Here is a 27,650-nt window from a genome sequence, read left to right as displayed (position 1 = left end):
GTTTCACAGAACTGTTCCCAAATTTCCCCCCTGGGGATCAATAAAGGATTATCTTATCTTAACTTAAAACCCCTCATGTCATAGGATGCAAAAGAAGGCTTTGTATTCAAACCAAGTGATGCCTTTCATAGAGTTACATATTGTCCCTAACTGACAAAAGAGCATTACTTGTCAAAGAAGAAACAGCACAGGTATAATTGATCACTCCCTTTTGTTTAAGCATCCTATTATGCAGTAATCAGGGGGGCTATCGGGTTGTGGCTCAGTCGTCTTTCATTCGGAAGGTCAGAGGTTTGATCCCCAGCTCCCTCAGGCCACATGTTGAAGTGTCCTTGGGCAAGACACTGAACCCAAAATTGCTCCCGGTGGCACAGCCATGGGTGACATGTAGTGTAAAAGCAGCTTTGAGTTGTCGCAAAGACTAGAAAAGCACTATACAAGTACAGTCCATTTACCATTTATCATATGCCATGTCAGTGAAAAAGTGTGCAGCAACAGGGTCAACAGGCTCAACAGGCTCATCCATCTACCATAACCTCAAGGTAATGATTTGGGGAAAATATATTGCTGTGAAATGTTACACAACAGGACATGTCAGAAGAGTAGGAGAAAAACAATGACCTACCATCAGACAGGAAGTACTCCACTTCACCATTGTTGCCTTCATCCCCATCCAGAGCATATAGTTTGTAAACCAGAGAACCTGCAGGGGCATCAGGGGAGACGACAGCCAAGTAGGGGGCAGGAACCATGCTCCATTCTGGGACATTGTCGTTTACATCAGTCACAGTCAACTCCACTCTGACCAAATACCACTCTGGACCTGAAGAGAGAGAAAAAAGGAGAAGATTGTGATTAAAGTCAGTTGTTGTGACTGGCAGATGGAATTTAAGACGTATACTATATTTATTAGATGTTAATCAGCATTTACAAGTTTAATTTCAAGTTTAAAAGGAATGTTTCTGGGTTTTTGTGAAGAACATATTACTTAAAACGTATGCAAGCTGTAAGCTAAAAATGTCTTTCTTCAAAGCAAAGTTCAAAAACACCTTTTATCACAACTACAGTCATATTTTCGCAAGCTGACAAAAAAAATCAGAGCATCTGTGTGTTTACAAATGTATGATGCATTTGTATTTACATTAAACCAAATAAGATGCTTAAAGAGCAACGTGCAGGTTATATTTGTTACTCCATTAATACTCTCTTGTCTGAGCGGTCGTATTGTATTGTGTAGATATTATTTCAGTAGTCTAACATTGCATTTCACCAGTTCTTATGAAAGTGCATTTTTGCATATGTGCCGGTTGCACAAATTTAAGCTTGATGGGACATCGAGCCCAAAATTCTCCTGACAGGAAGAGGAATGGAGCAAGCTTTCGTGCCTGTGTGTTTTGTGCAGGTGAAGAGACGGGACTTCGGGACGGGACACATGAGCACCTATCAAAGTTTCAGGAAACTGTCATCTCTCTCTCTCTCACACACACACACCAGTGTGGCACTGTAAAACTTAGTACAGATTTACCGTTATAGAAGGCAATGCCAATTTCAACTGAAGTCAACACTCGCTCATTAGTAACTGTAATGAGTAGGTATTAATACTCCCACGTACTACTACTCATGAATTGTTATAGCCTTCCATATGTGACTTTACAACATTGTGATGTGAGCACAGTGTTAGACATCGCTAGCCAACACCAGTCACTCATCACGACACCTGCCCAGTTCTCCTCTGGTTCTCGCCGCACTACAGCTCATTGTCTCTTCTGTGGCCGTTATTTCTCCTCACCCTGTCCTGTTCCTGGTCTTTTTGACGCCTAACAGGCTCATAATTATCAGCCTCCGGTCCATCGCATGCATATGAATTAACAAGTTTTTCATCTTCATTGACAAGTCTGGCATTTAGATCCATATTCGTTCATGTTAGACCCGTCATTAATTGGCGGGACTCCCTTATGTTAAGTCACATCCTGTTATATCTTTTGATGCAGAAATAGAAGCCACTGTAATGTATTAATGTATACATTTTGTTGAAAATATGATTAGTAAATCATTTTCCTACACATTGATTCGCTCTGCTAGCTAAATTAGCTATAGCATCTTACATAAACAAACAACATATTAGCTGCATGTCGTCTTTGTTCCCGTTAGCGCTGTTCTTTCCTTTGAGATGATCTTACAATGTTTTAAGCACCTTTATCACACACAGACACACTGGAGGGCTTGGTGACAGATTCAGACTAAAGATGTCAACCAATGGTGTGAGGGATTGTATCTGATCCTTGATCCATACAGATGGTCCCAACAGATCAGCACGTGAACAGCAGATTCATTGCCAAATGTGTCTGAAATACAGTTTCAACTGCTGCCAAATCTCAATGCAAAATAGCAGTGGCAAAAGACATGACAGGGTGTTGTGTTTTAGTCTGAACGGCAATTATTAGACGTGTACAATCCTTGATGACCCTCCATCGATGCAGGGAAAAACATAACTGGCAGCTTGGAAAGAAGAAAAACTTTTATAAGAGCAGCTGCTGCAACGGTGCATGTTAAAGAGACATTAGGCTCGTTCCAGATTACTGCCGGTTTACCTCGACAACAGGCGAGAGCAGCCGATTGCAGTCGGGGGAGGATGAGGAATGTGGAAAGCATTCAATTGCCAGTACTTTGATAAAAAGCGTTTGGTGTCTGACAGTTCATGAAGTTTAATGAATTATGATGAATAAGGCAGAAGTCTCATCACTTCCTTGTGGGGGGTGTCAAAGCTTTTTTCAGCCAGTAGGCGCTTCACTCAAACCAGAGCAAGTAATTTCCCATCATGCATGGAGTTGTGCAGTCAGTGGAGAGCAACAGGGGTGCCTGGCCCCAAAAACTGCGACCAACTCGCTCCCGCGAGACTTCCAAGCCGGGTTTTCAGAGCAAGTCGGACCACATTATAACAGTCATGCAATGTGCTTGGCAAGGTGGCGAACAATTCTGCGCAGGCCTTGCTCATCTCGAATTAGCCTATTCAGTCCTGTCTGTCACATATCCAAACTTAAACCAACTTCACCGCAGTGATTGACTGTTACATACAGTGTATGTCCCACAGAGATCAGCTGTATAAATGGGGGGGAAAGCCCAGTCTTCTATTTATGTTTTTAACACAAGGTGTGCACAGTCTTTTACATAGAAATGGGTCATAAAGTGTCGATATCTCACAGTATATTGGATGCTGTGGATCAAACAGGGCGTCCAACTTTGGGATTTGTGATCAACAACTGGTGGTTGCTTAACTTTAGAAACTTTCTCCCATAGTCTATCAATATGTGATGTTACCGTGATGCCAGTAGCAAATGCAGCACACGCATTGCAGGTGTAGCCAGTATACATTTTTTGTTTTTCTATTTTGTTTAAACAAAAAAAAAGACATCCAGTATTTTCTGCTCAACTGCTCTTAGTAAATCACAGTGGCCTCTATTCAGCTGTAATCTCCATCTATCTTTCCTGCATGTTTCATGTGAACAACAGACACTAAAGCATGATCATGAAGAAGCTGAGGAGGGCATCTCTGCATCTAAAACTAGCAATTATAATCAGCGCTGCACTATCTGCACCCATAGTAAACAGCAATCATATTGACATTGGCAAAACACGGTAAAAAGGTCCAGCACATAGCTCATCAGCACACCCACACACACTCAAACACACAAAGATGCAGCACACGGCAGTGTTTGCTGGCTCACACTAGGAGGGCAGAGGAGTAATTTCAGGGCTGGAGCCGGAGGATTGCTCTCAGTTTTGTCAGTTAAGGTACCTGTTGAAAAAATTGCTGATTGTTATTTTGGATGGTTGTACCCCCAACAGTCCTACACATATTTACAGCGAGTCTGGATGATGGATACACTCAAGCTTTATATTTTACATCCTCCAGCTGTAAATATGAATGCTAATAGTGAGAAGAGAGAATGCCTTTTTGTGTATGAATGATTTAAGGACTAAAGGGGGATAGAAAGAGGAGAAAGATAAAACAAGAGGGTGCAATCATGTAATACAGAGCACAGCAAGAAATCTGACTTGAGTGATTAGTTATTAGTCGAGTGTCGCATGAACAGGATTAGGAGTGAAACGCAGAGGCTGAGAAATGACCCTGCGGTTGTTATAGAAACAGCAGAACAACCAAAAGAGGAAGATCTAAGAAAAGAAAGGAAAGGGAGAACCATGAGAAAGCAAGTGCATAAATCAATGGCATTAGAGAAAAGAGGGAGCGGGGGAACGCTAGAAAGAAAAACATAAGCGGACATCAAAAGAAGACAGAAGAGCGAAATTAACTAGGCACATCTTACAAAATATATAGCACTCCACTTGACTCTGGAGTTCAAACCATGTATTTGTTGTAATCTCTCACTATCTCTCTCTCTCTCTCTCTGTCTGTCTCACCCTCTCTTCGTCTCCCTCCCTCCCTGTGGTCGTAACAGATTCAGAATTAATTGGCAAAAGGACAATGCAGCTTTGGGGAAGAAGGGACGGCATTACCCAGATAATAAATCACTGGGCTAATATACGGAGCATTATGCCAAAATGCATCTCACACACACACACACACACTCCTCTCTCACTAATAACGATCATCAGTGGATTAGTGGCTAATGAAGGACCACTGGGAGATTCAGCTTGATGCTAATGCCATCCCTCACACTAATGCAGCTCTACGTATCTCATGATATGTTGCAATCCCAAGAAACAGTGGGACCTGCAATTACTAATAGTGCTACAGAAGGCTCCTCCATGCCCACCGACCTCATTTGCTCCAATAGGTTGTTGTCCAACTCCAAGTGTTGCTACATGTTCATTTCCTCACAGCGATATCTTGTCATCTTGTTCTCAGAGCATATTCTGTATGAGGAGGGTCCTGGAACCTCATACACAAACAACCCTGATGAAAAAATAAAGATGTGTTTGCTACTTTTTCTTCATAATAATGGATGTTTGTTAGGATCAAAAAAAACAAGCTGTGGTCAAGGTCAGATAACAGTTACAAAATCTATTGCAAAGGCTTACTAACTTTTTGGTGGTGCCAAAAAAGCCTTCTCAAACCTTCAGCAGACTTTGTCACAGATATTGTCACTGCAGAAAAAGCCCAAGTGGAGATTTTCTTCTTGTTTATATTAGTCAGTGTTTCCCACACAGACAGAATTTACAAATGCTAGTTAGGTTTTATGGTGTGGCTTTAATACCGACTTCCTCTATATGCAAGACCTGTAAACAGACTTTGTTGTGTCAAAGGAGGTTCCCCTTTAAGCTTTCATTGTTTGTTGAGAAAATGTAATGGGAGTGGTGAATTATTTAACCCTCTTATGGTGCTTTCACACCTGGCAGCTTTGGTCCGGACTCTACTCTGAAAATCTGCTTGGACAGGTGAGAACATACATTCGGACTCTGGTACGGTCCAAACTACCGGACCATGGTCCACTAGAATAGACGAGACTCGGTCCAGCTCGATTCAGGTGAGAACACAATGGGACTTAAAGTAGGACCTAAAACAGGAAGCAAACCAAAACACTGTGCATTGTGAGTTGTTAACAGGTGCTTACACTTGCAAAGACACCACGCAGCCAAGCAGCAAGATGAGTAGGGGCCAAATGTGGGGGAGCGACGAGGTGAGGGCTCTAGAAAAATGGGCTGAACAAGAAAATTTCACAAATGCTTGAAACGCACAAGAACACGGAGGTGTTCAAACTGTCCAGTGAAAAACTAAAGGAGAGTGGAGCTGATGGACCTGTGGAACAATGTCGGTTACAAGTAAAAAAAACTGAGAAAGTGTGCTCTCTCTCTCTCTCTCTCTCTCTGTTTACTTCAGGGAGTTTTCCCATGTGAAAATTCTGACCAATCAGAGAGCAGTTTCCTCACGCATCAAAACCTTTGGTCCGCTGGTAAAAACCACCAAACTTTAGGTGTGAAAGCAGCCTTATTCACCTCTAAACACCTGAGTGAAGTGAACTCGTCAGGTCAAGACACAATGAGGTTTTTAGAAAATGTGGTATAACTTTTGAGATAGATTAGCATTAGCAACACCACTTCCAGCTCAAAGAGTCTGTTGTGACTGTAGATTGGGTTAAGGAAGGACTGATTTAACAACAGACTATTAGTCTAAAAAACATGTTTTGATCCAGAAGTATTACAGTCAGTGCTGGATTATTATTATCAGGTTGGACCAGATATAGCCTTGTGTCTTTAGAGCGCTGTCTGGTTACAGAGTCTCTAACAAGGATGTCTGATCTGTATATTAAGGTTATTTCATTTCAGATTTCATTTGAATTTCCGTTGCTTGTTACACCACAACATACTGCATGTCTGGATTTTATCATGTAGGGAACCTGCTACCTGAATGACTATAACTTAGTGATGTAACAGTTCTGACAGAAAGGCTGAATCTGCGAAACAAATGACCAGCCTTTGCTACTTTAACCTCTGTGTTGGCTCTCTAATCTGTGGAAAACTAGAAAATAAGGGGTGCCAAAGAGAGCAGTAAAAAATACTCAACCTTATTGCTACTTGGCGAGTTTCATCATAAACTTAAATTTACCTTAGACTGCAAAAAACCTAATTTCACCTGCTGGTTAAGTTGAACTTTGTCTCGCCTGTGGGAAAGTTCGGTTTCACACTGCTCAACAACAGTGTATGTACAATAGAGTAATGTGATAAACAGTATGCAGAGAGGGTTTCTTTCATTGATCTCTCTGGAAAGCTGAGCTACCTGCCGAATGCATCAACGACTGCCTTTCCTCCACCCAGCCAAATATAATTTTACAGCTGTGCTGCCTCTACCTGCTTATTATACCTCACACCAAGTTACAGAGCCGGAGAGCAGCCTCCTGTAAACACAATTTATGGCCCTGCATCTGACTCGTGGCTATGGTATAACCAGAATCTAAAAGTAAGCCCTCACTTGTGGGTCAGAACTGGATGCTGTGAACTGAAGCAAGTAAAGAAATCAGCATATTTCAGATCTCAGACTTAAAGGGTTTCAGCTCCTCCAGTCTGTTAGTAGCCAGCTCCAACACAGAGCGAGTCACTTCCTCTCTTCCCTAAAGCTACTTTCTCCCTGCTCATTCAGAGTGTAATGCTGAGACTGAGCATGACAGCAACGCTTATACAAAAAGTATAAGTATAAACATATGCACAATATAGATAATTTACAAATATTACAGTTTAAACAAATAAACAGAACATTTAAAAGAAAAATAAATGAATAGAGGAAAAAAAACAATCAATAAAATTTTTTTTTTTATGAGAAACTGTGTTTTGGTCTCAATGCTGCTTATCAAAGCTTAAAAGGAGCGCAGATACAATATATTGTACTATTATATTGTTGCAAAAATCAGTCAACACGATAGAGAGCGAGCTTAAGACAAGAAACTCTTTGCAAGTCACACTCAATGGACTAAATTGCAAGCACTTGCATCTCCTATTGTTCAAACTTTGAACAGTCTCATAAACAGAGACAGACAGGCACTGCAGTCTGCAGCAGTTTGATGTGACAGACAGCAAACTGTCCACCCCGCTGCGTCCTGCTCAATTCTGTGCACTGTCTCAGCTGAGCTGTGAATCGTAGCGAGGTAAAGATAAAAAACACAGTTCTGTTGGCGCTCTCAGTCAGTACACCCATTATGATTTAAAACTTCCAATTTAGGCTCCTTTCAGGCTTACATTGATATATAGCTCATGCTCATTGAGGCTGATAAAGTTGTAAGTAATAAAGCAATCACTAAGTGTTTGCAGTTAAGGGAAAAGTGACTCAGTTATTTCAGCTGCATCATTGCCCTCTCTTTCAAACCAGAATGAATTCTGATGAGGATGACAAGCAGCTGTTTCAGGTGGCCTAGATCCAGTTCACCTATTTCATTACATACAGCTATCCATATGTAGCTTCCATCATTGTATGTCCTTTACTGTTAGATCTTCCGTGTGAAGCCAGTCTAACTATAATGTATTTGCATACATAAAAAGGATGTTTACATAATTTGTGAAATATACTGTATATGATACAATTTATACTGTTTATATACTTTCAGATCACTTTAAAGTGCCTCCCTCTATAGTGCCAACCTATACACCCATTCAGAAAAAGGAAAAGCAATAAAGTTGGTCAAAAAGATACTGTGGCGAGCTAGCATGGACAAGAAAGTTGGGAGACTTAGATTTTCTCACTTTAAACAACACCTGTGCCTCATACACCGCTTGACTACAGGTGGTGCTGTTTTAATCAAGACAGAGCCATATAATACATGGACACAGGTCATTAATCAACACATGAGTCTTGGTCATGGTGGCTACATTGCTAGATAAACTGTAATGATTTCCTAGCCACACAAACACTGGAAACAGATTATATAACACCAACATAACCACAACAATCAAAACATGAACACACTGTCATTAAAACACACTAAAACAATGTGAACATCATCAGTCCCATAATGCTTTGTGCCTCACACGACGGCCCCCTCCCTCTGGTCGCTACAATACATCTAGTAATCTGTTGATGAAATGAACTGTATCTCATGCAACTAGAATTTAAAGCATAAAAGAGATTGAGAAAAGTTTTCTTTTATACACTTATATACAAATTTACTTGACATCAACACAAAACTGGCCTGAGACTTTCTGGGCAATGCACAAGATAACCACGGCGCCTGAAAAGTTTGGGCAAAACGATTCTGTTTGTGCAGCCAGGTAGTAAAATGAACACTTAGTTTGGACGGGCGCACCAGATACATAAACCTGTGTGAGTGCAAAGCTGAAAATCTGTTTATGTACAGGACCAAAATGTGCTTTTCTTCGTGTCACTTTTACTGAGCTATGCGTATGTGTGGTTGTGTTCATTACATTTAGGTCAATATGGAAGACGTTTCTACAGTTAGCCATTGGATGTATTCATTCACTAACTAACACCTTTCTGATTCACCAGTCTTCAAACTTGGTTTGTTTATTTTTCAACTCACATGTACCTGGTATCTCCACCACCATTAACAAACATTAAATAAATAATATTAACTTTAGGGATAACATAAACAACTAAATTAAATTTGTATTCAAAACACAGGAAAGTTAATGATGCAAGGTAAAAAAAACTAAAAAAAACAGAAAACACTGAACACGAAAAGGCAGCTAAACGTAGCCTAGTTTAAGCATGACCCTAACTGACTATTTGTTTTCCATTCAGTCTACACACATGTACAAATGATGAAGTTTACAACCCAAAAAATGATTTTATATTGTGTCCTTTTTCTCTTTTGAGCCTGCCTAATATCACACATGATTCACTCTATAAACATTCTAGGCACCCCTAAATGAATTAAGCTCCATAATCTCTGTTGAAAAATCATTGGCAGCTGGATTTTTAATGATGATGATATCAGTTCATAGCTAAGAACACATATTCAGCACATCATCAACACAACCAAGATACACAGTACTTCAGTAAACTCTCAAAATAGACTGGACATAGACTCGAGCAAAGCCGTCAAGATGGAAAAACAATTTTGGGATTGCTTCCATTATCTCTGTCAAACAAGAACACAGCAATGAGTCATACGATGCCTTAGGTGAAGCGCAAAAAGTGACAGCGCCAGCTAGATGGGCTTTTTCAAGTAGATGTAAGTGGTACTGCAGTCTGAGTCAACATTACTGAGAACTAATGAAGTTAGCTATAGTGCAAGGAAGACAACAAGGAGGTGATGAATCTGTCTGTGCATGTCTATATGTAGTGTGCATGTATGAATGATTAATACTTAAACATGTATGCAGAAGGGAGTGAGCATGTGAACCCAACAGGGTGATGGAGCTTGAGGATTTCAAATAAGAAAGCACTCCGTTGACAACAGATGCAAACACAGACCCTTCTTCCTCCTCATCCTCCTCCTCCGATGACCCCAATCAGAACCTTTCTAACTTTCTGCTACCTCATTTCCTCAATATGTCTCTCCCCCGCCCGCTCTACATTGTGCTGACAGCACTGAAGGCATAATGTGGACCTCCTCATTTCACTGCACCCCCTCTTTCTCCGTCTCTCATTTAGCATTAACATGCAGCACGAGCTACTCCTCTCCTCTGGCCCCTGAAGAAAAGGCTGATATTACACCCGACAACACCCGCACCATGTGTGTTTGTGTGCATGCATGTGTGTCTGTGTGTGTGCTACACATACTCACGCAAAAAGGGAGACGTAGGGTGCAAGAGAGACGGGAAAGAGTGGAGGAAAGAAACAGAATGAGAGAAAAAGAAAGAAAGAAAGAGAGCGTGAGACAGGATAGAAAAGAAGGCCAGTTAATTAAATGTCCTCTGTGAGGATTACAAAGGGCTATTTGGCCCTCACTGGTAACTGTTCCATCCATAATCTGTTTAAATGGAAAGCTGCCGCCGTCTTAGTGACTTTTTCACATTTTTACATGGCAATGCCAATTAAACTGAGGGATGAGAGGGGGAGCGAGAGAGAGAGGGAAAATCAAGCTTTAGTTCTTACACTAATTGCAAATGATACAAATGGTTAGCCAATAGTTTCACTGCTTAGTCTTCCAGCACAGCAACTTATAATTGAAAACCTTCACAATGCCAACATTGTGCTCAAACAAACACACTGACACACACAAGTCAGCATGTACGCCAATGGAGACAACACCTTCACACAAGTGCAACACCTAATTTAGGAAGCCATGGTTTCTGCTAAGGCTGGGCAACATCGATTGGAATCAATACTACAATTAACACATACATCATTAACAAATTTAATTTAGGTTGCACTACTTCGTATAACATGTTATCAGCAATGGTTGACATCTGCCAAAAAAAAAAAAGCGCTCAGAGCACAAGGGTTAATAGTTTTGATCAATACTGATGACACTTGGATGATTACAGTACAGAGCAACCAAAACTTCAGTTCACAGTAACTAGGGTTGAACAATTAATCAACTATTAATCCAATCATGATTATGGCTTCCCACAATTAAATAATTAGTGTACATTTTAATCATTAAAATGTACGCTCCGCCTGTAGAAAACTCTGCTGCATATCAAATCAAACGTTTCCTAAACTAACAACCACTCCCCCTTCACATTTGTGGGCATGTCATGACATGAGTGCCGACCTTGCAGCAGCAGTTTAGAGTGTTAGAGTAAACGACAGAGACCAGTGTTTTGGTTCAAAAATTAAACATGTTAACTGGTGACTTTCAGCCGAATGCGTCTGTGGTTGTCGTAGTTACAGAAGCTGTTTACATCTTTGAAGTGTTGTTTGTGCAAACATGTCATGAAGGCTACTTCATGAATGCTGCTTGTTATGCTAAAACATGAAAAGAGCCAGTCAGTCGTCTCTCAATCGAAAGGTTGAGGGTTTGATCCCTGACTGCTACGCCCACATGAATGGGCATAGATCTGATTGTTTGTTGTGATGTCTGAATAATTTGTGCTGATTGTTTGCTTGTGTGACATCCTCCACAATGTGATTTTATGCGTCACGTTTTAACAATTTACACTACTCATGCCATGTCTTTTGTACTGTGATTTTATGTGTCGTGCTTTAACTGCTTGTGCTGATTGTCTGCTTAAAATTGTTGCTTATATGTCCTACTTTGCATGATGCGGTCTTATTGTCTCAAGCTTTTTTAGCCTGTTTAGCTGTTCATGTTTTGCCCTTCCTGTTCTGTTTTTATATGTTGTGTGTTTTATTTGTTGTTTTAATGGTGGAATTTGCACCAGGCCGAGGGACAGCAGTTGTAAATTAGCCTTTTGGCTAACACTGGCACTTTTACAGTAATGTTGATTAATGTGCATTGTCCCTGAGAATAAACCAATAAATAAAAGAAGTTGGCACACCAGTGTGTTAATGTGTGCATGAATGGGTGCAAAGATTGCATGAAACTTGTGTCTGCCGCAAAGCAACACAACTAACTCATTCAACCACCTGAACAAACAGCACAAAGAGCAGTACGATGACTGTATGAAGGCCAAGTGGAATAATGCCGCTACTCCTTGTCCAGCATCCACAACAGTGATGCTTGTACAGCGACACCCTATCCACCCAACTCCCATGTGACATCAAATAAATGGAGGTAACTAAAATTGATAAATAATCGGGATTATTAATCATTATCATCATTTGGGCCAGGATTGTGCAGCCATAGTAGCCTGAAGTTGTCATAAGACACACGTAATTGTCAACATGGCTGCATAAGCTAGCACTGATAAAAGTGACAAGCTTGTTCACAAACTATTCTCCTCAGTCATCTTAAAGTTTGTTTTACAGTCTTTGACCTCCAGCAAGCCACTGTCCACTGTAAAGTATATATAACGTTTGTGGCAACTAAAGGCAGCAGCAGCAGCAGCACAACTAATTGATTCCAGCATCTCAAACAGAGGCACGCGGCTGTGTGGGAGAAGTGTGTAGCACAGAGTTTCAAAAGACACAGGCTGCTCAAAAAACACCTGCTGGAAATCAGTTACTTCTACCGGCATAAAATCTATTCAGATTTTAATTTGAGATTTTACATCTACGATGGTGAACAAATTGAAGCATTTAGCTGTTAAAGGGCCAAATATCTCCCTCAGGTAAAGGAAAGATGAAAGGAAAGTGGACAGGAACACATATTGAAATTAATGGGTTTGGTAATCTCGTATCATCTTTCATACAAGTTAGGTACAAAATGTCTAAGATATACCGTGATCCTGTGACTACTTGGATGATCACAGATCTTTAGCACGTCCAGTGTCATCCACAAAGTCCCTGTACTTTCAGGAAATACTCCCCCCCAGCAGGGACTTTTGGGAGGTAAAACAAACTCTACATGACTTTATTTAGGGTCCTCCTAAAGTCCCTGGAGAAAGGTCCTGTGCTGGAAACACAAAATGTCTTACCAGCTGTGAAACCAGCTATTGTTTAAAACATCACACAAAGCAAAACAGAAGACAATGTGTCCCCTATTTAACAACCTACTAATTACTGAAGCCTTAAATTAGCTTAGAGCAGTCTAGCTCAGGTCAACATATGTGTGGAACCATGTGAGCTAAGTTCAGTTCACAGTTCAGCTGAGGTAATCTCTATTATCTCTGGCCTCAGTAATTCCTTTAAAGGTGTGCTGGGATTCAGTGGGGATTACAACCTTCTGTCTCCTGTCTCCTACACTTGGCCTGACCACTCAGTGCATAGCAGAAATTAATGTGAAAGTCAATGCAGCAATTTTTAGCAGAAGTTTAAGAAGCAGCAGCTGTTCAGACAGAGCCAAGAGCTCGGAGGGAGGCTGGCTAATGCAGTTGCCTTTGGTCCCAAATCTCATAGTATCAAAGTCATTTGCTAACAGCAAAATGTCAACTGAAAGGGAAAATCTTAACCCTAGCCCCAAACCAAAGCTGTGTTTGTTTTTCTCCTTGCTTAACCAAAGTTTTGTTCATCCAGTTCATGAAAAACTTGTTTTGGTCGCCTAAAATTGCAAAATTGTACCAAAAAACTTTGAACAAAAACAAGACTTTTGCCATTATGTTTTGGGTGATGAGGTTACGAGTACAGTGTGTTTATCATTGCACTGCAGCAGTGCCTCGTTGAAGACAAAGTTGCTTGTAGTACTTTTTCCTTTTCCCATTACAAGCTGCTGCCAGGTTGAAGGTTTCCTTGCCTGGTATGAGTCCAACAATGTCTGCTTTTCCTACAGGCCTAAACCAATTTACACCAACACAATGTTAGAGTTACTCTGGCATACACTCTAGAAAATCCACCAGAAACTACAATTTTGCTTTCTATAAATACATGCTGATGAGATTTATTTATAGCTGTACACAGTATGTGGGCGGAATAGTCTCCAGCCAATCCATTGGAGATTGGGTTCAATAATCAAGCAATTTTTGAGGGGTTAGTATCAACTACATAAACCCTGATCCCTTTCCTTTCCTTGATTTGTCTGCTCCTGTTACACCATTTCCAACAATGAGGCTGTTGCCTAATGCACTGCTGTTAAAAAGAGTGATACACAGACTGTGGCAGAGAGCCATGCAAGCAGAGCTGCTTTGGCTAAAAAATAAAACGCAACAAATAGGTTACAAAATTTGACAGCTTGTTGAAAACTGCAATTGGACTATATCAGCATATACCTGAGTACAAATCATCTAGGCCACATACCACAAGAGATGCAGACCTACATGACAAAATAATAAACAATACAGGCCATGCAGTATTCTTAATGCAGAGACATTCATCTTTGAAAGTGACTCTGGGAGACATGTTTTCCTAATGATGTATCAATATAATATTTTTTTAATCAAATGTTAAGTTAGAACAAGTATACCCTATGAAGTTAACTCAAAGCATCCCACAATGCATCATTAAAAGCAGTGCATAACAGATGGTCACAAACCAAGTGCTACATACTGTATGTTCTTGCAGAGAAAGAACAACGCAGAGAAATTTACATATCTCATAAAGTGTTATTTTAAAGCGAAGGAGGGGGATAGAAATAGAGCATGTCGGACTCCTGACAGTATGACACAGGCCACCCTAACTTCAGTCTATTAGCTGCTTTAAATACCAAACACTAAAATTGCTTTACCATATTTAATCTAGTGGTGACGCTGAAGAACAACAAACCAGAGAACAGCTTTCCTCATCATCCCCTTCAAGGTGGTGGCCAAACTCAAGAAAAACACTGAAGGTCTGCCGTATAGCCAATGTTTTGGTTTTTTTTGGCTACTTAATGAACATGGCTGTGCAACATGGCATAGACAAGAGCATTCAGTCTCTAAAGAGCTCAGTCAAAGCAACAAAAACTCATATTTTCAGATGATTACACAGTAAAGAAAACTTATTTGTGAATATTATACGCATAAGCTGGAAAAAGGAAGGTAAATTCGATCAGACCACACCATTCCTAGATTTGTTTTTGTCATTACTTTTGTTTTAAATATTTGATTTTACGAAATCTTTTTGCTTTTACATACCATGATCTAACATTAACAACTGAATCAGGCAACAATCTCATTAACTGCCATCAACTTAATCTACTGTATCCCTTAAAGACACAATAGACTCACTGAAATTAGTTTTCATTTCCCCAAGTGGCATGAGCTGTCACAAGTCCTGCTGCCATTAGAGCACACAAGGTTTTAATAATGTTCAGCCCTGTAGTATAACTTCAGTCAAAGACACAACCTGCCCACTACTTGAGCCTTTTCATTAAACAGAGCTCAAACATTGTGATGACAACAATACCTGACTTAGTTAAATGCACAAGGTTGAGCTTCTCATGTGCAAGACTATATGGCAGAAAAACCTGGATCTAAAAGGCTGTTTTCACGTAATCTTGCATGCAAATTAGTCACGTTACACATTTCTGTAAAACATCATAGATTTATGAAATATAAATCTGGCCACACCCTAGAGGACAAATGTTAATGTTCAGTGCTCTGTTTTAATGCATGCTGCACTGCAGTTATATGAAGGTATAAATATGGTTCATTTATGGCTTTTCAAAAATTAGCTATGCGTTTGATTTTGAATGGTACTTATGACATAATTTCTACTAAATGTAGCTCTAAAAGAGATCAAGCTTTTGTGCATAATGTCTCAATAATTTTGCCCCAAATAATAAATAATATGTCCTCACCCTGCTCATAATATAGACGGAAGCTCTGCTTAACTTTGCCTAAAACCAACAACAAACCCAGCAGGTAAAGTCTAGCTAGCAGGTGACGCAGCATCTTAATCACACTTAACACACACGTGCACTCAAGTTACCGTCATCAGCCGGCGGATCATCCCTGCTATCTGGTGACGTTTCTCCGCCCTGGCTGATGATGGAAATGTCGAAACTGAAAAACAGTCTCTTTGACAGAAAGCTTCTTCGTCCAGCGTTTGCCCTTCGTTTCCATTATGACCACAACTTGTTATGCTTAAAATAATCCGTGGTCTTCTCTTGGCACTTCTTGCGAGCTCAGACGGTTTACTTCTCTAGCTAATTAACCACACACCTGCCGGTGACGCGACTCGTTCTCAGGGTGCGTTAGATTTAGGTTACCCTGCGTGTCCCCGGGTGGTGCCTCATTAGTGATGAATAATGTGCAAACCTTTTCACACAAACTGATGATTTAATCATGTAACACTGTCGTTTATAATCACCTGTAAGATTGACACCCTTTGTTTTAAAGGAATGTTTGTTTGTTTTTTACCTTTACTGCCAGTTTATTAGAAGAAATGCATCTTCCCAGCCTTACATGGAACCTATATTTTAGCTTTGTGCACATATATAGCTTAATGGGTATCTACTAGGCCACTGCACTAGGATTATAATCTTTGATTAAGTAATTTACTTATTATCTTTCAGAACCAACATTAAAATGCAAAATAATTAAGAAAGTTAGCTTTGTTTTTGTTTTCTGAAGTAGACTAACATGCACATGTTAAAAAACAGTAAGGTTAATATCCAAACAACTCTTTGGGAGCCTAAAGATTAAAAAGTCAGATTAACGGTTTGGCTAGTGCAGTTTGATTACCACTATAATTAGCATCAAAATCATTATATTACAACAAACACAAACAGACCATTGTGGATGTGATTTTCTGCCTGTAACTGTTTTTTTTCCAAATAGCATATTAAAATTATGAAGCAGACTGAAATCAATTCAGATTACTCTATATTACCTACAAAAGCAAACCAGACCATCAGCGACATGATTATTTATATATAGTTATCTTTAATGCCTGAAGCTGCTGTCGGGGTGTAGGTGTGAGAAAGCAATTAACTGCATGCTGCCTTTGTTTACATTTTCCAGGGCAAAAATTTAAGTGAGTGATACATTTGACTGTTAAAGAAAGCAGGATGAGATTTTTTGTAAACACCACTTTAGCATGTACAGGACAAAATCAGCAAAGGGATAAGGGGTATAGCTTTGTCCACAGGGGCAGACAAACCGAAAGCTCCTCACAGCAGCTTTAAGCCTTTAAAGCATCTTTACTGTTTTAGGGCTGCAACTAGACAAATGCAGTACTTATTTTTGATTATTCTGCTGATTGCTTTCTTCATTCAATGAAGTAATTGTTCAGTAACATTAAAAATATATATGAAAACTAATCGTTATTCTTTCCCACAGCCCAAGGAGGAAGTACAAATGTCTCGTTTTACCTAACCATGCAGTAAAGTCTGAGCCAAGAAAAAAATGCTGAATTGAAGGGAAAAGTAGTTAATGAAACTTCTCTCATAAACCAATTGATTGATCAACAAACCATCACAGTCCACATGGTTTGTATAATGCACATCTCATGTTAATTTTTGTTCTTTTAATTAAACAACAGTGAAATTCATACTACACAGATGATTTCAGCTGTAGCCCCATTCCTCTGGTGGTCTCTCAGATTAGAGAGAGAAAAGGGAGGTTGAACCAGATATTATTTCCATATTCTGTCTTTGTACTGGTTCTCCTGTCAAAGTCTCTCTGCTGATTATAGAAAATGGGAGTTAATTGTTTCATCTCTCATCTGCACTCTGTTCCAGCAGTTGCAGAAGGCTAGTAGCGGGGGCTGGGAGTCTCAGAGATAATGAGAGATAAAACCATGATGGATCTGGCAACCCGCTTGTTCGAGCTCACTGGGAATGGCACAGTTGCAAGCCAGCGCGTGCTCTATGAAAAAATGAACTCCAGCCCAAAACCTTGAGGCTGGCTTAGTTCCATCTGTGAGAAAAATAAATGGGAAAAAAAGCAGAGAATGAAAGAGGAACTGGGAGGGAGAGCGAGTGATAGGAAGAAACAGAGCAAATTATGTGTGTGTGAGAGTGTGTGTGTGTGTGTGTGCATGGTAAAACTGTCATTAGGGCGACTTTCCCAGGGCCTTGTCTGTGTTTCCATTAAATTGGTTATTTTGGATGGTGAAATGTTTTATATGCCTGCACACACACACACGCGCGCACACACTCATAGTAGTGAGGAAATGAACCTAAAAGTACATCACACATTATTCTGAGGCCTTGATGTGTTAAGTGTTTGACTGTGTGTGTTAGCTGGAGTGAAGTACGGCACAGATATATGACTATTATCATTAAACAAGGGATAGGAGTGGAGGGGGAGGGGGGGTGCACGTTCAAGTGAAACGGCACGACTCCTCCCTTCACTTTTCCGCAGCACCATAAAGCCAACAAACAGCACAGCATGAAAGCGGCTAAACGGATTATTAACCGGATTATTAACGAGCAGGCGTGAGAGGATTAGCCGTGTTTCTTTGAAGTCAATCTGAGGAAAGAGAAATTGACTTGGAAAGCACTTCCTCCCTTTTTCTCTCATTCTCTCCCTCCCTCACTTTTGCTTTTTGCTTTCCTCCCTTTTTCTATTTTGGAGTAAAGGAAAGAGAGAAATAATGTCAGACACTTGTTAAAGTGTTTTAGATTGAGCAAACCCACGCTTTGGCTGCAGACTCAGATGTATGAGAGCTGTACACTGAAAACCATCTCACTTACTTTAACACTTCAGTAAATGGAAGGTATTTATTTCCAGCTTTTATTTAGCCTAATTTATATCTCCTTTTAATCACATTTTCTCAATTATGCTGCTTTGGTCCGACTATTCAAATGAAGAAACCGTCCTTGAACATCAAGATTGGTTCCAGCTGAATGACACGCTCTCAGTTTAATGTTTAGAAGCACTCAGATGTTCAAAACATTGCTGTCAATAGATATACTTGTAACTAGATCATAAAGAATGTGAAGAGACATACTGTGCCTATAAAAAGAAGTTGTTGTTATTTTATTTATGCCCACACAACAGTTGGTTTCAAGTGTTTCAAGCTTTATGTCTTTTTCCCTTTGGTGTTTAATGGCTGGATTCCTCGGATAACAACAAAGGGAGGACAGATGAATGTACCTTTAGTTGTGTCTTCTTTTAAACACAGAGGTTCTGATATACTGTATCTATAAAGGTTTCGGCATCAAGCAATCAAAAATGAACTGGAAAAAATACAACATCAATGTGTTGCTCTCGGTGGAAGATTGTTTCTGTTGCAGTGGAAAATCACTTGCTGGATTATCAGGAGAAACAGGGACACTGATATTACAGAAAGATGTTGCTGCAGATTTCCCTAAATTAGATTTTTGCTGTGGTCATCTCAAAAGAAACATTCACCTCAATTATATATTAGTGGAATTACACATTTCAAAGATTAGTATCTAAAAATCTGGACAAATAATCCAAAACAACAGAGCAAATCTTCCCAGCAACAAGTAAGAGAATATGTTTCCTTTTTATTGGTTTGTTTTGGGTGAATTAATCCTTTAGACCCACAAAGAGGGCTTAGAGAGAGACGTTATGGTCACATGCATCAGACTATTGTTTGTTTTGATGCAGCTGGTCTGAAATCTCCACGAGGGCTGATGAATCAAACCTTAAAAGCTTTAAAAGTCTAGTACGAAGTCCTGTTGTGCCTCTAATCTTTTATCAGACCAGCAGCCCGGCCAGGAAACTAAACCTTAAATTGTAGGGAAAAGTGTTAAGGCCAGATTATTTATTTATTTTGCATTGAGAATAGAGTCAAACTCTTACAGTAGAGTAAAAATGTTAATTATATATAGTCAACCTTTGAGTACTAGAGCCAGACATAACAAAAACTAGCTGATACCTTGGGCCATCACAAGATGATATTGACCACTCCCAACTCGGGCCCGTTTGGCCTCAGGGGCCACAAAACACCTTTTTTGCTTTTGGCTAAATGATGCCTGGCACATGGTACTGCAATTGCATAAATAGTCTTACAGGTATGAAATTTGGCAGGGAGTATCCTGAAACGTATGGGAAAGTAACTAAATAGGATTTAGGGGCTTGCTGCCATCGTGTTTAGAAAAATCACCCACAACATTTGCAAAAAGACAAAAAACGACTGTCCAATTGACAAATTCTCGTCCAAAATGATGATTTTTTAGCACATTTTGTTAAGATTCACTTTCTCACATGTATAGAAAAAAATGTTTACCTCAAAATGTAGAGAAAAAAACTTTCTCCTCTTCCTATTTTTTTTCTTATACCTACGTCTTATTCACTTACATAGAATTACCACTGATCATTATATGGTTAAAAATGACACAGCAGGATCTCTTTTCTTCACTGATATATGGACATCTTTTCTTGAGTTTTTGATCAAAGCTTCAAGAGGAAGCTCTTGAAAAAACTCAAAACAACAAAATGTAATCACAAGTAAGAAACACAATGTTGGTGAGATTTTAAGAGATCAAATCATCGTCCTCCAGCTGACAGAGAAGTAATCGTATAAACCCGTGCCTCTCAACTGGTGGGGCGCAGAGCTGTTCTCAGTGGGTTGCAGATGTGTGCTTGAAATAAAATTGTTACAAAAAGTATATGCTGCGCTTTTATTTGAAGGACATGGGTTTCCTATGACAAGCGTGCAGTAGTAGTGTAGTTTATTCACACTCCATGTATCCACTGATTGGGTAATCACAGCTACAGATACATTTACATTCTTAAACTTGATGAGCCTGAGTTTATTCTGTTGAAAAAAGGCTGGTCATTGAATGAGGGGATATTTTCCTCTTATGCACTGCTGGTCATTTTGCTTGACTTATTATACTGTTGTGTTTTGTTCCGTCTCAGGTCCAACCTGCACCATTTTCATTAAATAAAATTGAATGGTTGAAACATTTCAGAAATTCGGGTCGCATCATTTAGGTGGTGGTGGTCCAGTTGAGAACCACTGGTATAGACTTTTACTGATAAGATAAGACAACAACATCTTACTGAGTATGAGAGGGATGTGTATGTCTCTATTACTTAAAATCCTATCTAGAGCAGCTCTAAGTAAGGACTCTGGCGGCTCCTCTTCTGCAGCTCTTATATGATTCTTATTTTTTCACCCCAAACTGGAGCATCGAACTGGTGAGTCATGCATTCATGTTATATCACAAGTTCGAACTCATTATCACATCTTTTTCCTTCTCCATGTCCGGGGTGAGGATATATGAGAAAATAATCCCACGCATCATATCCATGTCACTAATTAGCCTCATAATGTATATTTATTTAATTTTTTATAAAGCGGTGTTCTCATTACCCCGACACTGGCGCTAATCAGCACTCTGATGTTCCTCAGTGTGTGTTGGCTGTGTGTGCGTGCACGCGTGAACAGTGTTTTTAGGTCATCCTAATCACCTCCCACTCGGAGGCTTCAGGGCCCCGTGTTGACCACTTCTGTCCAAGAGGAGCACATCACCCAGGAAGCAAAGGTATACAAGGTTAGCAGGGTCACTGCGTGTCATCCAACACTTCACTGAACTTTAAAATAACTCAGAGTAAAAGCAAACATCTCACAGAGCCACACAAGCCTGCGATCTGTACGCACAAACAAACACACTGAACACTGAGGAACACTTTACTTAAATTGGTCCTCATTAATCATCAGTGCAAGATGATTTATTATAACTGAACAGGATATAACACCAAAGTTTAGCCAGGTGAATATTTTATGAGGCACCTGAATAGCTAATAAAATTCAAGTGAAATTAATGTAAATGTTTATAAGATATTTCTCTGTGCTTCTAATGACTTTATAATCTGTTTAGTGCAGATTATTAAAACATTATGCTGTATATTGTGATCATATATCATACAAATTATTGTACAAAACACTGCCTTTGAGTACCAGTAAACTTCCGACATAACTATACATAGTCTATTTAATTGCATATGAAATATTTATAGGTTTCAGCCAATGAAAATGCATTTTTAAAATGTGACATTGGCCTGATAGCTAAGTGGATTCTGTTTAACCAGTAACTGTCAGGTTTTAATACAGGGCCAGCACGGCAGACAGACTAAGCAAGCAGAGGCAGAGCCAACGTTTTCACCTTTTAAGATTTTGGAAGAAGTCAGCATTCTTACTTCTTAGTGAGGAACAACGCAAACACAAACTAATCTTCCACCACAAAAGCAGTTTGGTCTCATGTAGTTTTCCACAGATTAGAGAGCCAACACAGAGGTTAAAGTAGCAAAGGCTGGTCATTTGTTTCGCAGATTCAGCCTTTCTTTCAGAACTGTTACATCACTAAGTTATAGTCATTCAGGTAGCAGGTTCCCTACATGATAAAATCCAGACATGCAGTATGTTGTGGTGTAATAAGCAACGGAAATTCAAATGAAATCTGAAATGAAATAACCTTAATATACAGATCAGACATCCTTGTTAGAGACTCTGTAACCAGACAGCGCTCTAAAGACACAAGGCTATATCTGGTCCAACCTGATAATAATAATCCAGCACTGACTGTAATACTTCTGGATCAAAACATGTTTTTTAGACTAATAGTCCTTTCTGTTGTTACATCAGTCCTTCCTTAACCCAATCTACAGTCACAACAGACTCTTTGAGCTGGAAGTGGTGTTGCTAATGCTAATCTATCTCAAAAGTTATACCACATTTTCTAAAAACCTCATTGTGTCTTGACCTGACGAGTTCACTTCACTCAGGTGTTTAGAGGTGAATAAGGCTGCTTTCACACCTAAAGTTTGGTTTGTGTTCACACAGCAGCTTTTACCAGCGGACCAAAGGTTTTAATGCGTGAGGAAACTGCTCTCTGATTGGTCAGAATTTCCACATGGGAAACCTCCCTGAAGTAAACTGCTGCTTTTCCAGTCTCTGCAAGTGTTGCGAGTAAACAGTAATCTACTATGGCTGAACAAACAAAGAAAAGATCGATGACTACAGATACAACTTCAAAAATAAGTGAAAATCCAAAGAAAAAGGAACAAATTTGACGCTCAGATGAAGGTAAACAGTCAAAAAGCGACCGTCAGCGAGGAAAATCAAGAGTTACAACTGGAGCCAACTGTGGACGTCACACATGTGACACTGTCTAGATATCGTTTGTATGATCTGATAACTCCATGTTGATCCCGGGGTCACCTCACAAAAACTCCTCGATCATCACAGTTCCTTACTCAGCCCCAAAAGGTAACCAGGCTTTTGTGATTGCTGTTCATGGGCATGGGAACAGTCCCTCCGTCCACTTAAAGTCCTGCTCCTCCAATGACAACTGTCAATCAATTAAAGTCAATTTTTTATTTTGCTTTTAAACCTTTTTTTTCTTGAGACATGATGAAACATCCTCTTAATGCATTGTATTCTGTTGTCGACCTTATCAATGATAGTTTTTCACTCTATTATGTGTGTTTTACCACATAATAGACTACATAATTTATTGTTGCCGTGTACATTTTTTTTAACGGTGTATATTTGCATTTATGTAGTTCTTGACCTATCTGCCTCAACACTAAAACAGTCTGGGTCCTTTATGAAGGCCGTGACTTGACTTGGCTTGACTGATAACCGGTTTGAATAGGGCAGGGTTCAGTTTAAAACAAGTGATGTCACATACTTCTGTGCACCAGTCAGGATGTAGCAAAACTGAATCTTAAATGTGCATACTGTTTCCTATGCTGCCATGCCTCTGTGAATCAAATCTGATCAAACCTGACACTTCTGATGAGGTCAATCAGCAGAGTTTAACTCAGTCAAAAGGTCCTTTGTTGTGTGCATCAGAAAATATAGCAAAGATCTGACTTTACACTAAAATTTTAATATATTCTAATTGTTATGTGGGGGGAAAGATAAGCAAGCAAAATTCAAGCTGCAAGGGAATAACCATCTGACCAAGCCAGTGATTTCAGAGAGATCCTGGTTATAGGCCTATCTAATTATCCCACTATAGTGTCATATGCATTTCACACAGTAAGCAACTCCTCTCTACAGTGTATGCACGGCTGAGGCCAAAATCCAATATATCAATGAGGTCTCAGTTTTCAGCGCCTGAGGACGGTGAATCTTTGTTTATACTCATTAGTCAGTATTGATTTAAGACCACCGGAGTGAACGAGGGGCTCCGAGTTTGATTTCATTGTTGAGAGATGATCTGAAAACCGCTTCACTGCACCATATTATCAAAACATGTTCAGTCCACTGCTGACGGAGATTAAAGCACTCTGCCATTGTGTCAACCTGGCACTTCTGAGAGTGGATAACCGAGACCACCTCAGCTCAGCCCTCCCTGCTGTGATCCAAGATTAGTCACCTTGCAGAGTAAAGACTTTTTTAGAGTTTAGCCCGGTTAACCCTCGGCTAACCGGAAGTATAAAAGAGGGCTTATTTAGCCCCCTTAAGCCAGCTGGAAAAAAGGAGCTGTGAATTTGTAATGTGATCGGTGCTGATGCGAAAAGCCCCCTGAAAATATAGTCCACTTATTTACTGATGCTGACTTCCATTTCCAGCGTGCTATGATCGACTCCTGCCTCCAGCTTTGACATCTTCACCCAGGCTGGAGGGACCTCAGCTCACTTGTATCTGTCCAGAAGAGATGTGCTGGGTCACAGAATCAGCATCACTCACATCATGAGACTTTTTTTTTATAATAAACATCATCCACATCCATGTCAGTAGGTCTCTCTGCCTCTCCATCTGCATGGTTCGGAGCGATATCATGTTTGTGTCTCAGTCATCTGCACAGACTGATGTGAAATGGCAAGTCGTCAGAGCGACAATTCGCTGAGGGCGAGGAGTGTCTGTCATTACAGAAGAGCTGTTCAGTGTGTGTTTCAGGCCGCAAGATGCTTGTTTGTGTGAGTGAGTGTACATGCAAGTGTATATAAGGACAACAGGGTCTCCAACAAAGCTCATGTGTGAACTATGACCTCTGGCACAGCTGGAGCCCTCCAACACACTCCAACACACACACAAAGCAGAGTTTACTGAAGAAGCTGTTGTACACAAGCACAGTTAACTTGTCCTCATGTATGTTTGAAACAATCGAGTAAATTCAAAGCCAACTACCTCTGAAGCCAGCGTGCTTGTTATGTATGCCTTGCACAAAAGATTGAGAATAAGCAAAGACTGAATCAATGAATGAAACAAATAAATAAACACTTTTTAACACGTTTAAGTGGCATGAGTGGAAACAAAAATAGTCCCCAAAGCTATACTCAGCAAGTGATTCAAGAAGAAGCAACAACTTATGACCAGGTCCAAGTAAATGTAATTGGTTGACACTGACTGATGCCACACACAGATTATTAATGAGGCCTGTTCACTCATCCTCAAATCAACACAAATAATTTAAATGTGGGCAAACTTCGTGCATCGGGATCAGTCAGTCCACCCTCTCACATCTTTCTCAGTATGTGCAAAACGCTGCTGCTAGATTTTTAATGGGTACACAAGCATATCTCCCCATATTATTTGTTTTTTAAGTCGTTTCATGGATTGGCTCCCTCATACCTCTCAGAACTTTTAATCTCTTATACCCACCCTGAGCACTGAGCAGTCCCTGCTGGTCGTCCCACGGGCTAGGCGGAAAACTGTGGGGTGACCGCGCCTTTCTCAGTTTTGGTCTCCCATTTGTTGAACACATTGTCTCCTGATATTAGACATGCCAACTCGATTCAATGATTCAAAGCACAGCTCAAAACTCACTTGTTTTCTTTGGCCTTCGAAATGACCTTAAATCATTTAAATGTGTTTTTAAATTAGTTTGTCTATATTATTCTTTGTCTACATTGTTTTATCTGCCACTGTCTGTCAAGCATTTTGGTCAGCTCATGCTGTTTCAAATGTGCTTTACTATATACTATACATTTGACTTGACTTGACTTTGCACTTTGATCTATTGTCCTTCATTTCTGAGTGATTCTGGACGGACAATTCTGAGAAACTTGAGCTGTTTCCTCGAGCAGATGTTGTTTGTAGAGCTCGAGATAGACAAGTTTTTTGTTTGCAATGAAAACTAGGAAGACCTCTGTAGCCGGCTCCTCACCTCTGCTTGAGGCTAGCAGCTCAGTACATACCACAGCAGACTGACTGAACTGAACTAACTAAATCATCTGCAGTGCTGGAGCATTGAATGTAATGGAGGCACCAGGTTTTGTCATGATACATTATTTCTGGAATAAAAAAGAAATCTCAGTTTTTGCTCTAATGATCTAAAACTTCCCTCAAAACTTTCAACCATCATGATTCTATAATGTGACAGGATTGCAATGCTTTAAAGACCACTTGCAAGTGGCTGGCTGTAAGGAGACTCTAAATGTCGCTGTCCATGGTGCTGAAAATGTGGATGATTTTGCCTATACTCTAGTTGTGTGTACAGATACATAAAAAAGGCCACTAAACATAAACGACACAGGCAGTATAAGAGATTCTATCTCCTTATAGTCGTCACATTATGTACAGTACATCATAAAAAAGCAGCCTAATGTTCATTCAGTCTCCGAGCTTCTACCTTTCTTGGTTTTATATGACACACATTACTTGGTGAAAGTAGGCATAAAAACACCTGATGTGCTTTGACTGATGTGTCTGTTTTGAGACCGACTTTAAGCAAACACATTAAGCCCTAAAGCACAAATTAGGAACAAGCCTCAATCACATGGTGACAGTTCTTATTAGCTTTGGCAACAGGAGGAACATCTACAACTCATGCAAGTGTTTTCACTCTGTCGGGGACTTAACGCTCTTATATCAGAACTCTATCAGGAGCTGGAAATTCACTGTCAAAAAGACAAATGACTGACAACAAACAGAAAAGGAAATTAGGTGGAAAAAGGTGATCAATAATAATATCATTAAAGATGTTTGGTAGAAAGCAAAGGGACAAAAACCTTTGTTGTTTATGAGATTCAAGGCCACTCTGACAAATAAGGATAGAATGAAATATACAATGACATTGGCAGAAAACAAAGTGTAGTAGCCAACACTTCTCTCCATCAAAGAGCTTAGCAGTCATCACTGTGACGGCTATGATGCACATCATTGCTGTCTGGGCGATGACACCCTTACATGACCGAGAGGAGGAAGAGGAGAAAGAGAGGAGAGAAGGACGCTAACAGGGATTGGCAGATGTAAATCCGCCCACAGATACATAATTCAGGGCCAGTTTGAGAGAGAGATCAACAATTCCTTTGAAGACTCGTCCTCTATTGGTTCAGTAGTTTGGTTCTGAGCCTCCCGTTCAGAGGTTTTCATTTGGTTTTTGTGATTCTTGATACTATTAGCCAAGATTCAGTCCACAGCCCTTTGAAGCTCCTTATTGAGCCATTATGACTCCCTTTCTTCATTTTGTCCTTGGACTAGTAGGAGCAGCCCACACTCTCAAAGAGCAGGCTGGGTTTCTGTTCAGGTGACAACAAACACCAGCATTGATTTCACTGCCGCCAAATTAATGATGAAAGACAGAACAGGTGTGAAAGGGACATTCACCTCCCGTGGCTTGTAATCTACTTACTCATCTCTCTATTACCACTACTCTTTCTCTCTCTTCTCTCTGTCCGGCTTTGTAAGCCAGCAAAGGAGGTAAGCGGCTTTGTTTGTGTTGGTAGATCAGCGTGTGTGGGCTTGTCTAACCTGTACCTTTGTAAGACCAGGTAAAGAGTGAAGACATTTATGAATAGAAGACACTGGTCATCATTTTCAAGGAGATGTTTTTGTTATATGACTTGAATGTTTACATGAAGATGAGCTATCACAAGGATGCCATAGAAGATGGCAAAAGTTTATTATTTACTTTATTATTTACTCAAGTAGAAGTACAAATTCTTTACCATGAATAAAATACAGTCTCTGACACATACTTGAAGTATAAAAGTAAAAAATGCAC

General features: G+C 39.9%; 1 protein-coding gene across 1 annotated transcript in view; it reads right to left on the bottom strand.

Moving 5' to 3' along the window:
* The window catches only part of LOC138589795 (neural-cadherin), a 334,506-nt gene that overhangs the window by 243,687 nt on the left and 63,169 nt on the right, over positions 1-27,650 (bottom strand). Inside the window, exon 2 of the mRNA XM_069660252.1 lies at positions 626-823. Within this exon, the coding sequence (XP_069516353.1) occupies positions 626-823 (198 nt within the window). The remainder of the gene's footprint in view (positions 1-625; positions 824-27,650) is intronic.

This window comes from Semicossyphus pulcher, unplaced genomic scaffold (genome assembly GCF_022749685.1).
Source record: "Semicossyphus pulcher isolate SPU_LCO1_2020_fin unplaced genomic scaffold, fSemPul1.0.p SCAF_1, whole genome shotgun sequence".
NCBI lineage: Eukaryota > Metazoa > Chordata > Actinopteri > Labriformes > Labridae > Semicossyphus > Semicossyphus pulcher.
This window is presented reverse-complemented; position numbering and strand designations above follow the sequence as displayed.